This window comes from Caretta caretta, chromosome 28, assembly GCF_965140235.1.
Source record: "Caretta caretta isolate rCarCar2 chromosome 28, rCarCar1.hap1, whole genome shotgun sequence".
In the NCBI taxonomy this organism is placed as follows: Eukaryota; Metazoa; Chordata; order Testudines; family Cheloniidae; genus Caretta; species Caretta caretta.
In genome coordinates, this window is record NC_134233.1 from 4,231,492 (window position 1) to 4,245,036 (window position 13,545).

At 54.1% G+C, this 13,545-nt stretch overlaps 1 protein-coding gene and 1 long non-coding RNA gene across 2 annotated transcripts in view; one reads left to right on the forward strand and one right to left on the reverse strand.

The window, feature by feature from the left end:
* LOC142070314 (uncharacterized) overlaps positions 1-13,545 on the reverse strand; it is a 334,822-nt gene that overhangs the window by 191,137 nt on the left and 130,140 nt on the right. The gene's annotated exons all lie outside the window — the stretch shown is intronic.
* The window catches only part of LOC142070207 (syntaxin-binding protein 2-like), a 43,198-nt gene continuing 38,546 nt past the window's right edge, over positions 8,894-13,545 (forward strand). Inside the window, exons 1-4 of the mRNA XM_075123745.1 lie at positions 8,894-8,972; positions 9,575-9,640; positions 12,115-12,164; positions 13,122-13,203. Of these exons, the coding sequence (XP_074979846.1) occupies positions 9,604-9,640; positions 12,115-12,164; positions 13,122-13,203 (169 nt within the window). The 5' untranslated portion in view covers positions 8,894-8,972; positions 9,575-9,603. The remainder of the gene's footprint in view (positions 8,973-9,574; positions 9,641-12,114; positions 12,165-13,121; positions 13,204-13,545) is intronic.

Here is a 13,545-nt window from a genome sequence, read left to right on the forward strand (position 1 = left end):
AGTGATCCTGGGATGCATAAATAGGGGAATTTTGAGTAGGAGTAAAGAGGTTACTGTACCTCAATAGTGGCACCGGTGTGATCCCTACTGTGTCCAGTTGCGGTATCCACAATTCAAAAAGGATGTTAATAAATTGGAGGGTTCAGAAAAGAGCCACAAACGTGATTAAAGGACTGGAAAACATGACTTATAGTGATACAGGCAAGGAGCTCAATCTATTTATCTTAACAAAGAGAAGGTTAAGGGGTGATTTGATTACAGTCTCCAAGTACCTACATGGGGAACAAATATTTAATAATGGGCTCTTCAATCTACCGGCGATTGGTATAACATGGAAGTTGAAGCTAAACAAATTCAGACTGCAAAAAGGTGTAAATGATTGACAGTGAGGGTAATTAACCATTGGAATAATTTACCAAGGATTGTGATGGATTCTCCATCACTGACCATTTTAAAATCCAGATTGGGTGTTTTCCTACAAGATCTGCTCTAGGGATTATTTTTGGGAAGCTCTCTGGCCTGTGCTATACAGAAGACCAGACTAGATGATCCCTTCTGTCACTGGAATCTAGGAATCTATGATTTACCTGATTTTGAGATAAAGATGGAGCCAGTAGCCCTGGGGATGATGGAGAAAGGAAAGGAGAATTGAGGCTGTGCAGCTCAAGCCAACAACCCTAATCCGATGACTGCTTCATCTTGAGCAGATACTTTTGAATAACAAATTCCCTTCCAAACTGAGGTGGCACCCCCTCTTCTCTCCCCCAGCTGTTACACTGGAAAGGGCCCAGGATGTCTGGCTGCGACAGGCCCGAGGATCGCAGCCCTTCAGCATCTGCGCCAGGCCTGGGGCTCGCAGCCCTTCAGCATTTCCACCTGCCTGCAACTCACAGCCCTTCTGCTCTGCTCTTTGGGACTCAGCCCCAGCCACTGAAAAGTTGGAATTCTTTTTTAAGCAGAAAGTGGATTTGTGCCCATGACTCAAAAGTTGCAGGACAGATTCTGTCCCAGCCTGGCCCCGAGCACAGATTCCCCTGGGATTTGGCTGAGATGGGAGAGGAGGAACATCAAGGTCTGAGGGGATCTGGAGAGCAGCACAGGACAGGGGTTGAAAGAGATGCTCTCTCTCAGCTTTGCTGCCAGGACTCTGAGTTGTCTGTAGCTCATATCTGGAGGCTGGGCATTGCCTGACTGCGGGACAGGCTGATGGCACTGCTCTACTCACCCGAGACAGACTGTGTTCTTGGAGCAGGGGAACTTCCCTGCACAGGTTCAGACCCTGCCTCACAGTGTCCTTAACTTTCCTGAGTTGGCGTTTATATTCCCTAGCTCTGGGCATGCTTCACTGGCCCTCATTTTCCCTAATAAGGGAGGGGTTTGCTCCTTCCTCTCTTCCCGAAGCCCTGAGGATCCTCCAGCCCTGCTGAGCTCTCGATGGTTCCCTTGGCCTTGGCCTCACAGCCTATCACATTTCCCACTTCTGGTTTGGAAGAAACGTGCCTGCGAACATACAGCCGGCCTGGGCTTGGCGAGATGCCGGGTGAGGCCAGTGCAGCGTCTCAGGAAGGGCCATTTTCCAGTTACATAATTTCACAGAATTTAATGGGACATTGGACCATCAAGTCTGACTTCCTGTATAACACAGGCTAGACAGTCCTTCCACCCTGACACCCCTTCCACCTGGACACCCCAACACCCCAATGGCAGGGAATCTACAAGTTTAAAAATATTGACAAAGTTTAAAAGCTTCAACTCTTCTCCAGCTGCTCCTTCCCAGAGCAAGAGCCTCACAGAGAGCCTCAAAAGAGAGAGAGAGAGAGAAAGAGAGAGAGAGAGAGAGAGAGAGAGAGAGAGAGAGAGAGAGAGAGAGTCAGGAATGACAACAATACTGGTGGGGAAGGTACTACATTTATAAACAGCAGGTCCTGCTGTAATGTCACATGCTATGCTTGAGTTATGTCAAGGTTACAGAAGATGACGACCATGTTTTCAGAGTCAGAAGCCAAGGCATCAAATAGAAGGGTTGAGCCACTGGCTAGACCAGTACAGTTAAAGTGATGCACCCTAGTGTTGAGGCAGTTATGCTGGTGTAGGAGTGCTAGTCCTGGGATCGCTATTCCTAGAGGAGAAGCGGAATAAGCTCCACGGGTATAAAGATGTAGAGATGGAGGCAATACAGAAGCAGGTTTTGGGGACCAGGAAGATGATGATGATGAAGTTACAGATAGCTCACAGCAAGCAAGTGGAGAAACCGGTTTTCCCGACAGCCAGGAACTGTTTCTCACCCTGGACCTGGAGCCAGTACCCCCCGAACCCACCCAAGGCTGCCTCCCGGAACCACCAGGCGGAGAAGAGACCTCTGGTGAGTGTACCTTTTAAAATACCACATGGTTTAAAAGCAAGCATGTGTAATGATTAATTTGCCCTGGCATTTGCGGCTCTCCTGGATGTACTCCCAAAGCCTTTGCAAAAGGTTTCTGGGGAGGGCAGCCTTATTCTCTCCACCATGGTAGGACACTTTACCACACCAGGCCAGTAGCACGTACTCAGGAATCATTGTAGAACAAAGCATTGCAGTGTATGTTTGCTAGCATTCAAACAACATCCGTTCTTTATCTCTCTGTGTTATCCTCAGGAGAGTGATATCATTCATGGTCACCTGGTTGAAATAGGGTGCTTTTCTTAAGGGGACATTCAGAGGTGCCCGTTCCTGCTGGGCTGTTTGCCTATGGCTGAACAGAAATGTTCCCCGCTGTTAGCCACTGGGAGGGGGAAGGGTCTAGCCACATGGTGGGGGGAGGCAAAATGCAACCTTGGAACGAAAGCACATGTGCTGTGTATGTAATGTTAACAGTAAGGTTTACCGTGAAAGAGTGTAGCCATTGTTGTAGAAAATGTGTCTTTTTAAATACCACTGTCTCTTTTTTTTTCTCCACCAGCTGCATGTGTTTCAAGGATCACAGGATCTTCTGCTTCCCAGAGGCTAGTGAAGATTAGAAGGCGAAAAAAATGCACTCGTGATGAAATGTTCTCTGAGCTCATGCTATCCTCCTACACTGACAAAGCACAGACGAATGCGTGGAGGCAGACAATGTCAGAGTGCAGGAAAGCACAATATGACCGGGAGGAGAGGTGGTGGGCTGAAGAGAGTAAGAGGCGGGCTGAAGAGAGGGCTGAAGCTGAAAGGTGGTGGCAGCGTCATGAGAGGAGGCAGGATTCAATGCTGAGGCTGCTGGAGGATCAAACCAATATGCTCCAGTGTATGGTTGAGCTGCAGGAAAGGCAGCTGGAGCACAGACTGCCACTACAGCCCCTGTGTAACCAACCGCCCTCCTCCCCAAGTTCCATAGCCTCCTCACCCAGACGCCCAAGAAGGCAGTGGGGGGGCCTCCGGCCACCCAGCCACTCCACCCCAGAGGATTGCCCAAGCAACAGAAGGCTGGCATTCAATAGGTTTTAAAGTTTTAAACTTTTAAAGTGCTGTGTAGCCTTGTCCTTCCCTCCTCCACCACCCCTCCTGGTGCTTCTCTCCTCCACCACCCCTCCTGGGCTACCTTGGTAGTTATCCCCCTATTTGTGTGATGAATGAATAAAGAATGCAAGAATGTGAAGCAAGGATGACTCTATTGCCTCTGCAAGTGGTGATCGAAGGGAGGAGGGGAGGGTGGTTAGCTTACAGGGAAATAGAGTGAACCAAGGGGCGGGGGGTTTCATCAGGGAGAAACAAACAGAACTTTCACACCATAGCCTGTCCAGTCATGAAACTGGTTTTCAAAGCTTCTCTGATGCGCACCGCGCCCTCCTGTGCTCTTCTAACCGCCCTGGTGTCTGGCTGTGCGTAACCAGCAGCCACGCGATTTGCCTCAATCTCCCACCCCGCCATAAACGTCTCCCCCTTACTCTCACAGAGATTGTGGAGCGCACAGCAAGCAGTAATAACAGTGGGAATACTGGTTTTGCTGAGGTCTAACCGAGTCAGTAAACCGTACCAGCGCGCTTTTCAATGTCCAAATGCACATTCGACCACCATTCTGCACTTGCTCACCCTGTAGTTGAACAGCTCCTGACTACTGTCCAGGCTGCCTGTGTACGGCTTCATGAGCCATGGCGTTAAGGGGTAGGCTGGGTCCCCAAGGATAACTATAGGCATTTCAACATCCCCAACGGTTATTTTCTGGTCTGGGAATAAAGTCCCTTCCTGCAGCTTTTGAAACAGACCAGAGTTCCTGAAGATGCGAGTGTCGTGTACCTTTCCCGGCCATCCCACGTTGATGTTGGTGAAACGTCCCTTGTGATCCACCAGTGCTTGCAGCACTATTGAAAAGTCCCCCTTGTGGTTTATGTACTCGCCGGCTTCGTGCTCTGGTGCCAAGATAGGGATACGGATTCCGTCTACGGCCCCACCGCAGTTAGGGAATCCCATTGCAGCAAAGCCATCCACTATGACCTGCACATTTCCCAGGGGCACTACCCTTGATATCAGCAGATCTTTGATTGCGTTGGCTACTTGCATCACAGCAGCCCCCACAGTAGATTTGCCCACTCCAAATTGATTCCCGACTGACTGGTAGCTGTATGGCATTGCAAGCTTCCACAGGGCTATTGCCACTTGCTTCTCAACTGTGAGGGCTGCTCTCATCTTGGTATTCTTGTGCCTCAGGGCAGGGGAAAGCAAGTCACAAAGTTCCATGAAAGTGCCCTTACGCATGCGAAAGTTTCGCAACCCCTGGGAATCGTCCCAGACCTGCAACACTATGCGGTCCCACCAGTCTGTGCTTCTTTCCCAGGCCCAGAATCGGCATTCCATCGCATGAACCTGCCCCATTAGCACCATGATGCCCACATTGTCAGGGCCCGTACTTTGAGAGAAGTTTGTGTCCATGTCCTCATCACTCACGTCACCGCGCTGACGTCGCCTACTCGCCCGGTATCACTTTGCCAGGTTCTGGTGCTGCATATACTGCTGGATAAGGCGTGTGGTGTTTAATGTGCTCCTAATTGCCAAAGTGATCTGAGCGGGCTCTATGCTTGCCGTGGTATGGCGTCTGCACAGGTAACTCAAGAAAAAAGGCGCAAAACGATTGTCTGCCCTTGCTTTCCCGGAGGGAGGGAGGGAACGGGGGCCTGACGATATGTACCCAGAACCACCCGCGACAATATTTTAGCCCCATCAGGCACTGGGATTTCTACCCAGAATTCAAATGGGCGGCGGAGACTGCGGGAACTGTGGGATAGCCACCCACAGTGCAATGCTCCGGAAGTGGACTGTTGCCTCGGTACTGTGGACACATTCCACCGACTACATGCACTTAGAGCATTTGTGTGGGGACACACACAATCAACTGTATAAAAACGCTTTCTACAAAACCGACTTCTATAAATTCGACCTAATTTTGTAGTGTAGACGTACCCTTAGAGACTAACCAATTTATTTGAGCATAAGCTTTCGTGAGCTACAGCTCACTTCATCGGATGCATTCACTGGAAAATACAGTCAGGAGATTTATATACACACAGAACATGAAAAAAATGGGTGTTATCATACACACTGTAAGGAGAGTGATCACTTAAGATGAGCTATTACCAGCAGGAGAGCGGGGGAAGAAAACCTTTTGTAGTGATAATCAAGGTGGGCCATTTCCAGCAGTTAACAGGAACGTCTGAGGAGCAGTGTGGGGTGGGGGAAGACAGTGGCAAGAAGTTTTTGAATGGCCCCTAACTTTGGGTGCCCACGTTGAGACACCTGAGGCCTAGAGTTCAGAGGTGCTAAATACCCGCAGCTCCCAGGAGGGCTTGTGGGCACTTAGGGTGTGTCTACACTGCAGTTATGTGCCCACGGCTGGCCCGGGCCAGCTGACTCCGGCTAACAGGGCTCGAGCTGAGCAGCTGATTATTTGTGGTGCAGACGTTCTGGCTTCGGCTGGAGCCCGAGCTCTGGGAACCTCCCACCTCGCATCGTCCTAGAGTCAAAGCGCCAGCCTGAGCCCCAAAGGCTACACCGCAGTTAAACAGCCCCTTAGCCCGAGTCCCGGGAGCTGGAGTCAGCTGGCCTGGGCCAGCTGCAGGTGTGTAATTGAAAATCAGCCCCCAGCCGTCTCTGGGTGGGCACCAAAACCTGAAGCATCCAGTGCTGGCCATTTACTCCCTACTGAATCCCTGGACCTGAACTCCATGGGCGAAGCCACCTTGCCTGGCCTGCGTTTGGCTCTAGGCTACATCTACTGGGAGCTTAGCAGGTCCTCTACATTTGATGTATCGTGAGGGCAGCACCTGGCTCTGGGAAGGCTCAGTAATTGGATGAGTCTGTTCAATTCCATGGATCTGCTTCTAGCCAGGTTGCCGCTTGCGTTTTGCTTGGGTCTGTAAAAGAAAACAAAATCAAAGTGGCTGGTGGAAGCAGCACAATGAACATTTAAAAAGAATCAGTGGCAGAGCTAATAGCGGGCCGGGGGGCAACTGCCCCCCTCAGCAGCCATTAGGTATACGTTTGGTGCCTTTTCAAGCCAATAGGTAGAACTGAAGGTGGAACCACCAATGACCTGGATATGATATAAGCTGGATATGAGTCAGCAGTGTGCCCTTGTTGCCAAGAAGGCCAATGCCATTTTGGGATCTATAAGTAGGGGCATAGCGAGCAGATCAAGGGACGTGATCGTTCCCCTCTATTCGACATTGGTGAGGCCTCATCTGGAGTACTGTGTCCAGTTTTGGGCCCCACACTACAGGAAGGATGTGGATAAATTGGAGAGAGTCCAGCGAAGGGCAACAAAAATGATTAGGGGTCTAGAACACATGAGTTATGAGGAGAGGCTGAGGGAGCTGGGATTGTTTAGCCTGCAGAAGAGAAGAATGAGGGGGGATTTGATAGCTGCTTTCAACTACCTGAAAGGGGGTTCCAAAGAGGATGGCTCTAGACTGTTCTCAGTGGTAGCAGATGACAGAACGAGGAGTAATGGTCTCAAGTTGCAGTGGGGGAGGTTTAGATTGGATATTAGGAAAAACTTTTTCACTAAGAGGGTGGTGAAACACTGGAATGCGTTACCTAGGGAGGTGGTAGAATCTCCTTCCTTAGAGGTTTTTAAGGTCAGGCTTGACAAAGCCCTGGCTGGGATGATTTAACTGGGAATTGGTCCTGCTTCGAGCAGGGGGTTGGACTAGATGACCTTCAGGGGTCCCTTCCAACCCTGATATTCTATGATTCATAGAATCATATGGCTGACTGGCTGATTCTATGATTCTATGACCCAGCTGCCTCCTGGTTCCACCACTGCTCAAAATGTAGCTCCGCTGATGCTAAGAATCCAGAGTCTATTGAGCAGGAACATGGGACAGACAGCACCCTTGCTTGGAGAACCCATGCTTTGCAAAATGAGACATGGACTTTCATTCACCCTGCACTGAATTGCAGCCACTTCTGGAGTGGAGCATAGTACCTGCATAACAACACACGGATTGCTCGCCCAGCACAGAAATGCAGGTACCTCTGGGGTGGAGCGCAGCAGCGTATCATAGAACGTGAGGGTTGGAAGGGACCTCAGGAGATCATCTAGTCCAACCCCCTGCTCAAAGCAGGGCCAATCCCCAATTTTTGCCCCAGATCCCTAAATGCACCCCCCCCTCAAGGATTGAACTCACAATCCTAGGTTTAGCAGGTCAATGCTCAAACCACTGAGCTATCCCTCCCCCCCACAACACAATACAGGGATCACTCACCTGGCATTGAAATGCAGACAGCTCTGGATGGAGCATAGCAGATGTGTAACAGCACTCAACAACACTACACAGGGGTCACTCACCCAGAACTGAAATGATGCCACATCTGGGGTAGGAATGCAGCAGCTGTTGAACAGCCACAGAGCGACACTCCTCACAGTGTAGAGCAGGATGTGAAGAAGACTCTCACTTCCATTCGAAAGCCCTGGGGGAGTTCACAGAAACAGACCATGCTGTTAACCTGAGCTGAACAGCAGCCAGGACACAATAGATTGGGTCTGCACTGCGGGTAACCAGACAACAGCTCTGCCATGAGGGATTTGTTCTGATTGACGGAGGGAGGGATGGGGCAGGGAGCCAGTCAAGCTTGGGGAACAAATTCCTTCTCCAGGACGCTTTGCTCCAGGATCTTAGAGCCCAGGCTCTACGGCCATTAATTCCTGCACCACCCAGCTGGAAGGGAAGGGCTGGGGAAGGTCTTTGCGCTCCACATGTCACAGGAGGACAGGGCAGAACGAACCATGTCACAGAGTGAATCAGTTGCATCGCCTGGACTAGAACCCAGGAATCCTACCTGCCAGCTCTCTGCTCTAACCATTAGACCCCACTCCGCTCGCAGTCAGGATAGACCCCAGGAGTCCTGATTCCTAGACACACACAGACACACACACACACACACACACACGTTTCTCTAACCCAGTGGTTCCCAACCAGGGTCACGGGTGCCCCTGGGGGTACGCAGAGGTCTTCCAGGGGGTACACCAACAGGCTACACAAAAAGCTTTAGCGAAGTCAGGACAAACTAAAATGTCATACAGACAATGACTTGTTTATACTGCTCTGTATACTGTTGGGTGTGTTTTCTTATAGGATTATAGTCTGTTAAAATAGGTGTATATTAAAGTCAATATGGGGTTTGTAAAGACAGAGCAGCAATCCAAGATGGCGTCTGAACGGCCATCTTGTGACCGCCATCTTGTTGTTTACGGTGATCGTGGCCCAGTCATAACTGGATCCAACCGGCTTTTCCCGCCATTGGCAGCTCCCAGGACAATTTTACCTCAGACTGTTTCCACCCCGGCTGGGGCTGTACCGTGTTTTCCCGCCGCTCCGTGCAGGAAGGGCCGGGACTGGCTGAGCAGTGGTACAGTCCCTTCCCTCCGGCCCTCCCCGCCCCCGGCAGCGCTGAAGGACGCCATTCCCGACGGGGCGAGACGGGCAGAGGCCGTTCGCTCCATTCGACCTGCCCCTGTTCCTGGGTGCAACACGGGGCCTGGCTGAGGGGGGCTGGGTGGAGGGGGGGCGAGGGGCCTGGCTGATGGGGGGAGGCTGGGGGGAGGGGGGACTTGCAGCTCAGTGGGGGGCCCTGACTGGAGTGGGCTGAGGCCCCACTACCCCAACCCAGTCCTCGCTTTAACCCTGCCCGAGGCCCCCGCCTCCCTCTGCGCCCCACGTGACCAGGTGGGGGTTCAGTGGGGACCTGCGTGGCCCTGTCACTGGTCGCCTGCCCATTGGTGCCCAGGCCCAGCCCTCGCAGCGCCAGAAGTGGGGGGCTGCGGCGTTCGGCCGTCTTCAGCCTTGCAGACATCGACCCGCCAGCACCCCAGTTGCTTTATACTGAAATCAGTCACTGGGGGGGGCTGGGCCCGTCCATCAGTGACACTGGGGGGGGCTGGGCCCGTCCACCAGTGACTGATTTCAGCGTCGCTAGGGGCTGTGGCCCAGTGTCACAGACACTCCCCAGAGCATGGCAGGGAGAGGCCAGGGCGTGCCCAAGGTCAGGAGCAGAGCCGGGGCAGAACCCAGGAGTCCTGACTCCAGCCCCACCCCGCACACAGCTGAGTCCCACTTCTACCCATAGGGCTCGAGGGGACGTGGCAAGAGGCAGAAATGGCCCCGTCCGGGGTGAAGGCGGTGGTGCGCAAGAGTGAGTGCGGAGCCGGGGGGTCTGAGTGCGGAGCCGGTTGGGGGCAGGGTCTGGTTGGGTGTGGGTCTGGGGGGGCAGGGCCCAGTTGGGGGGCCCTGGGAGGGGCGCTCCTGGGGGTGTCTCACCCTCGGGGAGGATTAGGAGTCAGTCGGAGCAGAGAGCTCCCCCCCGCCTGCCTGTCATACACCAGGAAGGGGAGGAGGCTGTCTGCCGCACCCCCAAGAGCTGCCCCCTCCCATAGGAGCTGCACTTTGGGGGGGGGGGGGCGTCATCGTCGTCATCTCTTTCCATCAGGATGACTCCCACCAGGGCCGGTGCAAGGATATTTTGTGCACTAGGCGAAACTTCCACCTTGCACCCCCCCCCGCCCTCCCCGACAACCTCTGAAAACTAGTAAAGTTAGCATTATAAACAGCCTGTCAGAATGGGTAACGGCTGCGCGCGAGGAGAAAAATGACATCATAGCCGCTTTGTAACGTAGTGAAGCAGTACACTTCTGCCCGGCCCCAACACAGAGCTGGCGTAGGCTATGGCTGTAATGTAGGAGAGAGCAAGTTAAAGCCTTACACTTCAGAAGCCCAACCCACTTCTGTTACTTCAGAAGCCCAGATCCACTGCTGAATCTCCAGCCCAGGCTGCAGTGGACGGGGCCTGTGGCTAAATCCAGACCACAGACCTGGGGTTTAAAAGACTCTTGGAAAGCGGATTCAGTTCTGATGTTCCATGGTTGCCCCCAGAACTGGGACAGAGCAAAAGTGGCCCACAGTTCAGGACGGCCGGTGGTGCTAATAACCCTTAGCTCTTCTCTTAGCTTTTCCTCACTAAATCGCACAATTAGGAGGGCCTGACACGTGACTTTTGAATACTTGGGGTGGGCCATACTGCCCTGGTTCAAGAGGGGTCTCTGAACAGGAATAGCAGGGGGCTGCGGGTCAGGAGTGAGGGGCATCTGCAGAGCCGTGGCAGGGTGGGGGGGAACCCAGGACTGGAATAGCTGCGGGTCAGGAGTGAGGAGCACCGGCGGAGCTGGGAGTGGGTGGTAGCCCAAGGCTGCGATAGCAGGGGGCTGCGGACAGGAGTGAGGGGCACTGGCAGAGCTGGGAATCGGGGGGGAGCAAAGGGCTGGAATAGCAGAAGGCTGCGGACAAGAGTGAGGGGCATCTGCAGAGCCGTGAGGCAGGGAACCCAGGACTGCAATAGCTGCGGGTCAGGAGTGAGGCAGAGCTGGTGGGGGACAGACCAGAGCTGGCATAGCAGAGGGCTGTGGACAGGAGTGAGGGGCACTGGCAGAGCTGGGAATGGGGGGGAGGAAAGGGCTGGGATTGCAGGGGCTCCAGTCAGTAGTGAGGGGCACTGGCACAGCTGGTGGGGGGAGCCCAGGGCTGGCGTGGGGAGCTGTAACTGCAGTTCAGGGTCAAAATGCCTGGGCGGAGATGCGTGGAGAAAGCAGGTTCATGTCTGCCTTCACCATGTCTGGATCCAGGCTGTGCTGCCGGCCCCTTACCTTGCACTAGAGCTCCACGTGCCCCGGTGAACGGGGCGTCCGCATGCCACAGGTGTAAAGGAACTGCAGGAAAGCAGCAGGGAGGCCAGCGCGTCCTGGTGCAGAATAGCCCCTGGAGCCTCGTTAGGACCGAGCAGCCAAGTCCTGATGGGCTAGAGGTGGGGTAGGGAGAGGCATTGCTTGAGTTACGGTGGAAACATAGTGTGTTGGGCAGTGCACTCACGCACACCAGCTACCAGGAGTGGGAGTGAGAGTGAGAGCACAGGTCAGGGTCGTGGGGCTATTGCCCTATGGGGCCAGCCAGAATCAGGTGCTTCGTAGGGGTAAAACAAACAGATGTATTATGGTAGCACCCAGGAGCCCCAGTCATGGACCAAGGCCCCATTTTGCAAGGCGTTGTACATTATTCATTAGGTGTATTACGGTAGTGCCCAGGAGCGCCAGTCATGGGTCAGGGTACCATTATGCTGGGCACAACAAAAAGATGGTGCTTGGCCCAAAGAGCTGACTATCTAATTGCTTAGCTGGGCCGTGGAAGGTGCCCAGGAGACAGGCCGGCAGTTCTCTGAGCGGGGCATGCCTTGGAGGGGTTCTATGTGCAGGACTCAGGATTTGAAGTCTTTGTTGTGTTGTTGTCCCCCACACACTGTAGAGGGTCCCTGGATCCCCTCCAGTCAAGAGGTGCTGGACAGGATCTGTTCTCTTGCTGCACGGGGCCAGATCCTTAGTTCAGCTGTGCTTGTATCCAGCCTGGCAGAAAGGAAGGGGGATCAGACCCATGGCCCATCTAGCCTGTCACCCCACCACAATCGCCGACTGGGGGCTCGGCTAGGAGCACATCGCTAGCTGGCCTGAAAGCAGCCTCTGAGCCACTTCCCCGAGGGGTCCTTCCACCAGCCAGTGGGTCCTGGCTCAGGCACAGCCGTCCCATCTGAGCCCCACCACTGATCCTCATCTCTTTCACTCGCAGAGATCCTCAGCGTTGTCCTTCACAGCGTGAAGAAGGAAAGAGAATGGAAGGTAAGCAGGCCGAACCTGTTGCCCTGGTGTCCCCCTGGGGATATGCTGTATCCATATATCATGCTCCTCCCCCTCCAGCCTCTTGAGATTCATTAGGAACCTGAGCTTTTCCAGGCTGGATCAGATCCCTGCTCTGTCTAGCCCATCATCCGTCCCCAGCTAGGCTTGGGTATGTCTGCCTTCCCACTGCGCTGGATCAGACCCAGCTTGTCCAGCTAGCCCCATATCTCCGCCCCACACACACACCGGATCAGACCACTGGGACCAGTGAATCAGCCTGGGTGGGAGGAGGAGCAGGAGAGTGCCAAGCATGGGGGCAGTATGCACCATTGGGCAGGCAGGTTATTGAGCCCCCGGCATGGACTGGGCTGGGGGATGTGGAGCAGCGGGTTAGGCCGGTGCGGCAGAGGGAGCATTCGGCACGGCAGGAAGGTGGTGGAGATGTTGGGCCAATGGCCTACAGGGCTTTCCTAGGGGAACACGGAGACTCCCCTCGTTCCATTTCTCTGTGCCCTGATCCTGGTTCTGTCCGAGGGCTGGGGAGCGGATATCTGGTGGATCGGAGCAGGGGACTGGGAGCTAGGACTCCTGTTCTGTCCCTGCCTCTTGCACTCACCCTGTCACCTGGGCGAAGAGGCTGATCTCCTCCCGTCTAGGAGGATGGAACCATTCTGAATGGCCGGGTGTCCCAGGTTTGTCTCCTACATCTCGTACCAGCCACTCTGCTCGGAGCCGCTCTCCCTGTAGCTCCTCACGCAGTCCTTAGCACGGTCAGCTCAGCAAAGTGCAGGATTGGTACCGGCCCTGCTGCTCTGCTGTGAAAGGGCTGTGGAAGGGCTCTGCCATTAGCAGTCGCTCTGCTCCCTTGGCTGTGCCGTGGATGATGATGGTGGGCAGCTGGGCTCAGGGCAGTGACTAGTTCATCCGAAGTGGAGCGCTCCCCTCTCGCTACCCCAGGTGCTGATCATGGACCACCCCAGCACGCGCATCCTCTCATCATGCTGCACGATGTCCGACATCGTAGACGAAGGCATCACACGTGAGTGGCCCCTCCCTCCCCTCTGCTCCCCCCGCCAGGGCTCCCCTCCCCATTGGATACACCTCACAGTCAGGGAGTTGACTTGTCTACATTCACATTTGCATCTAGTTTCCCCGCTTTGCAGCCCCCTAGACGCCCTCCTTGCTATCGGTACCTTCCCAGCCAGGTCTAGTTCCCTTAGCCTGGCACTTTCAGCCCATGGAGCCTCTTCACCGCTTTTCTCAAACTCCCGCTAACTCCTCGCTGCTCCTCCCCAATGCTGTGGGCAGGGTCCTGGCTGGAGAGGGCGAATGCTGGCTCCCTGCTTTAGGGTGGAGGAGCCCTTGGGGTTGAGGGGCACAG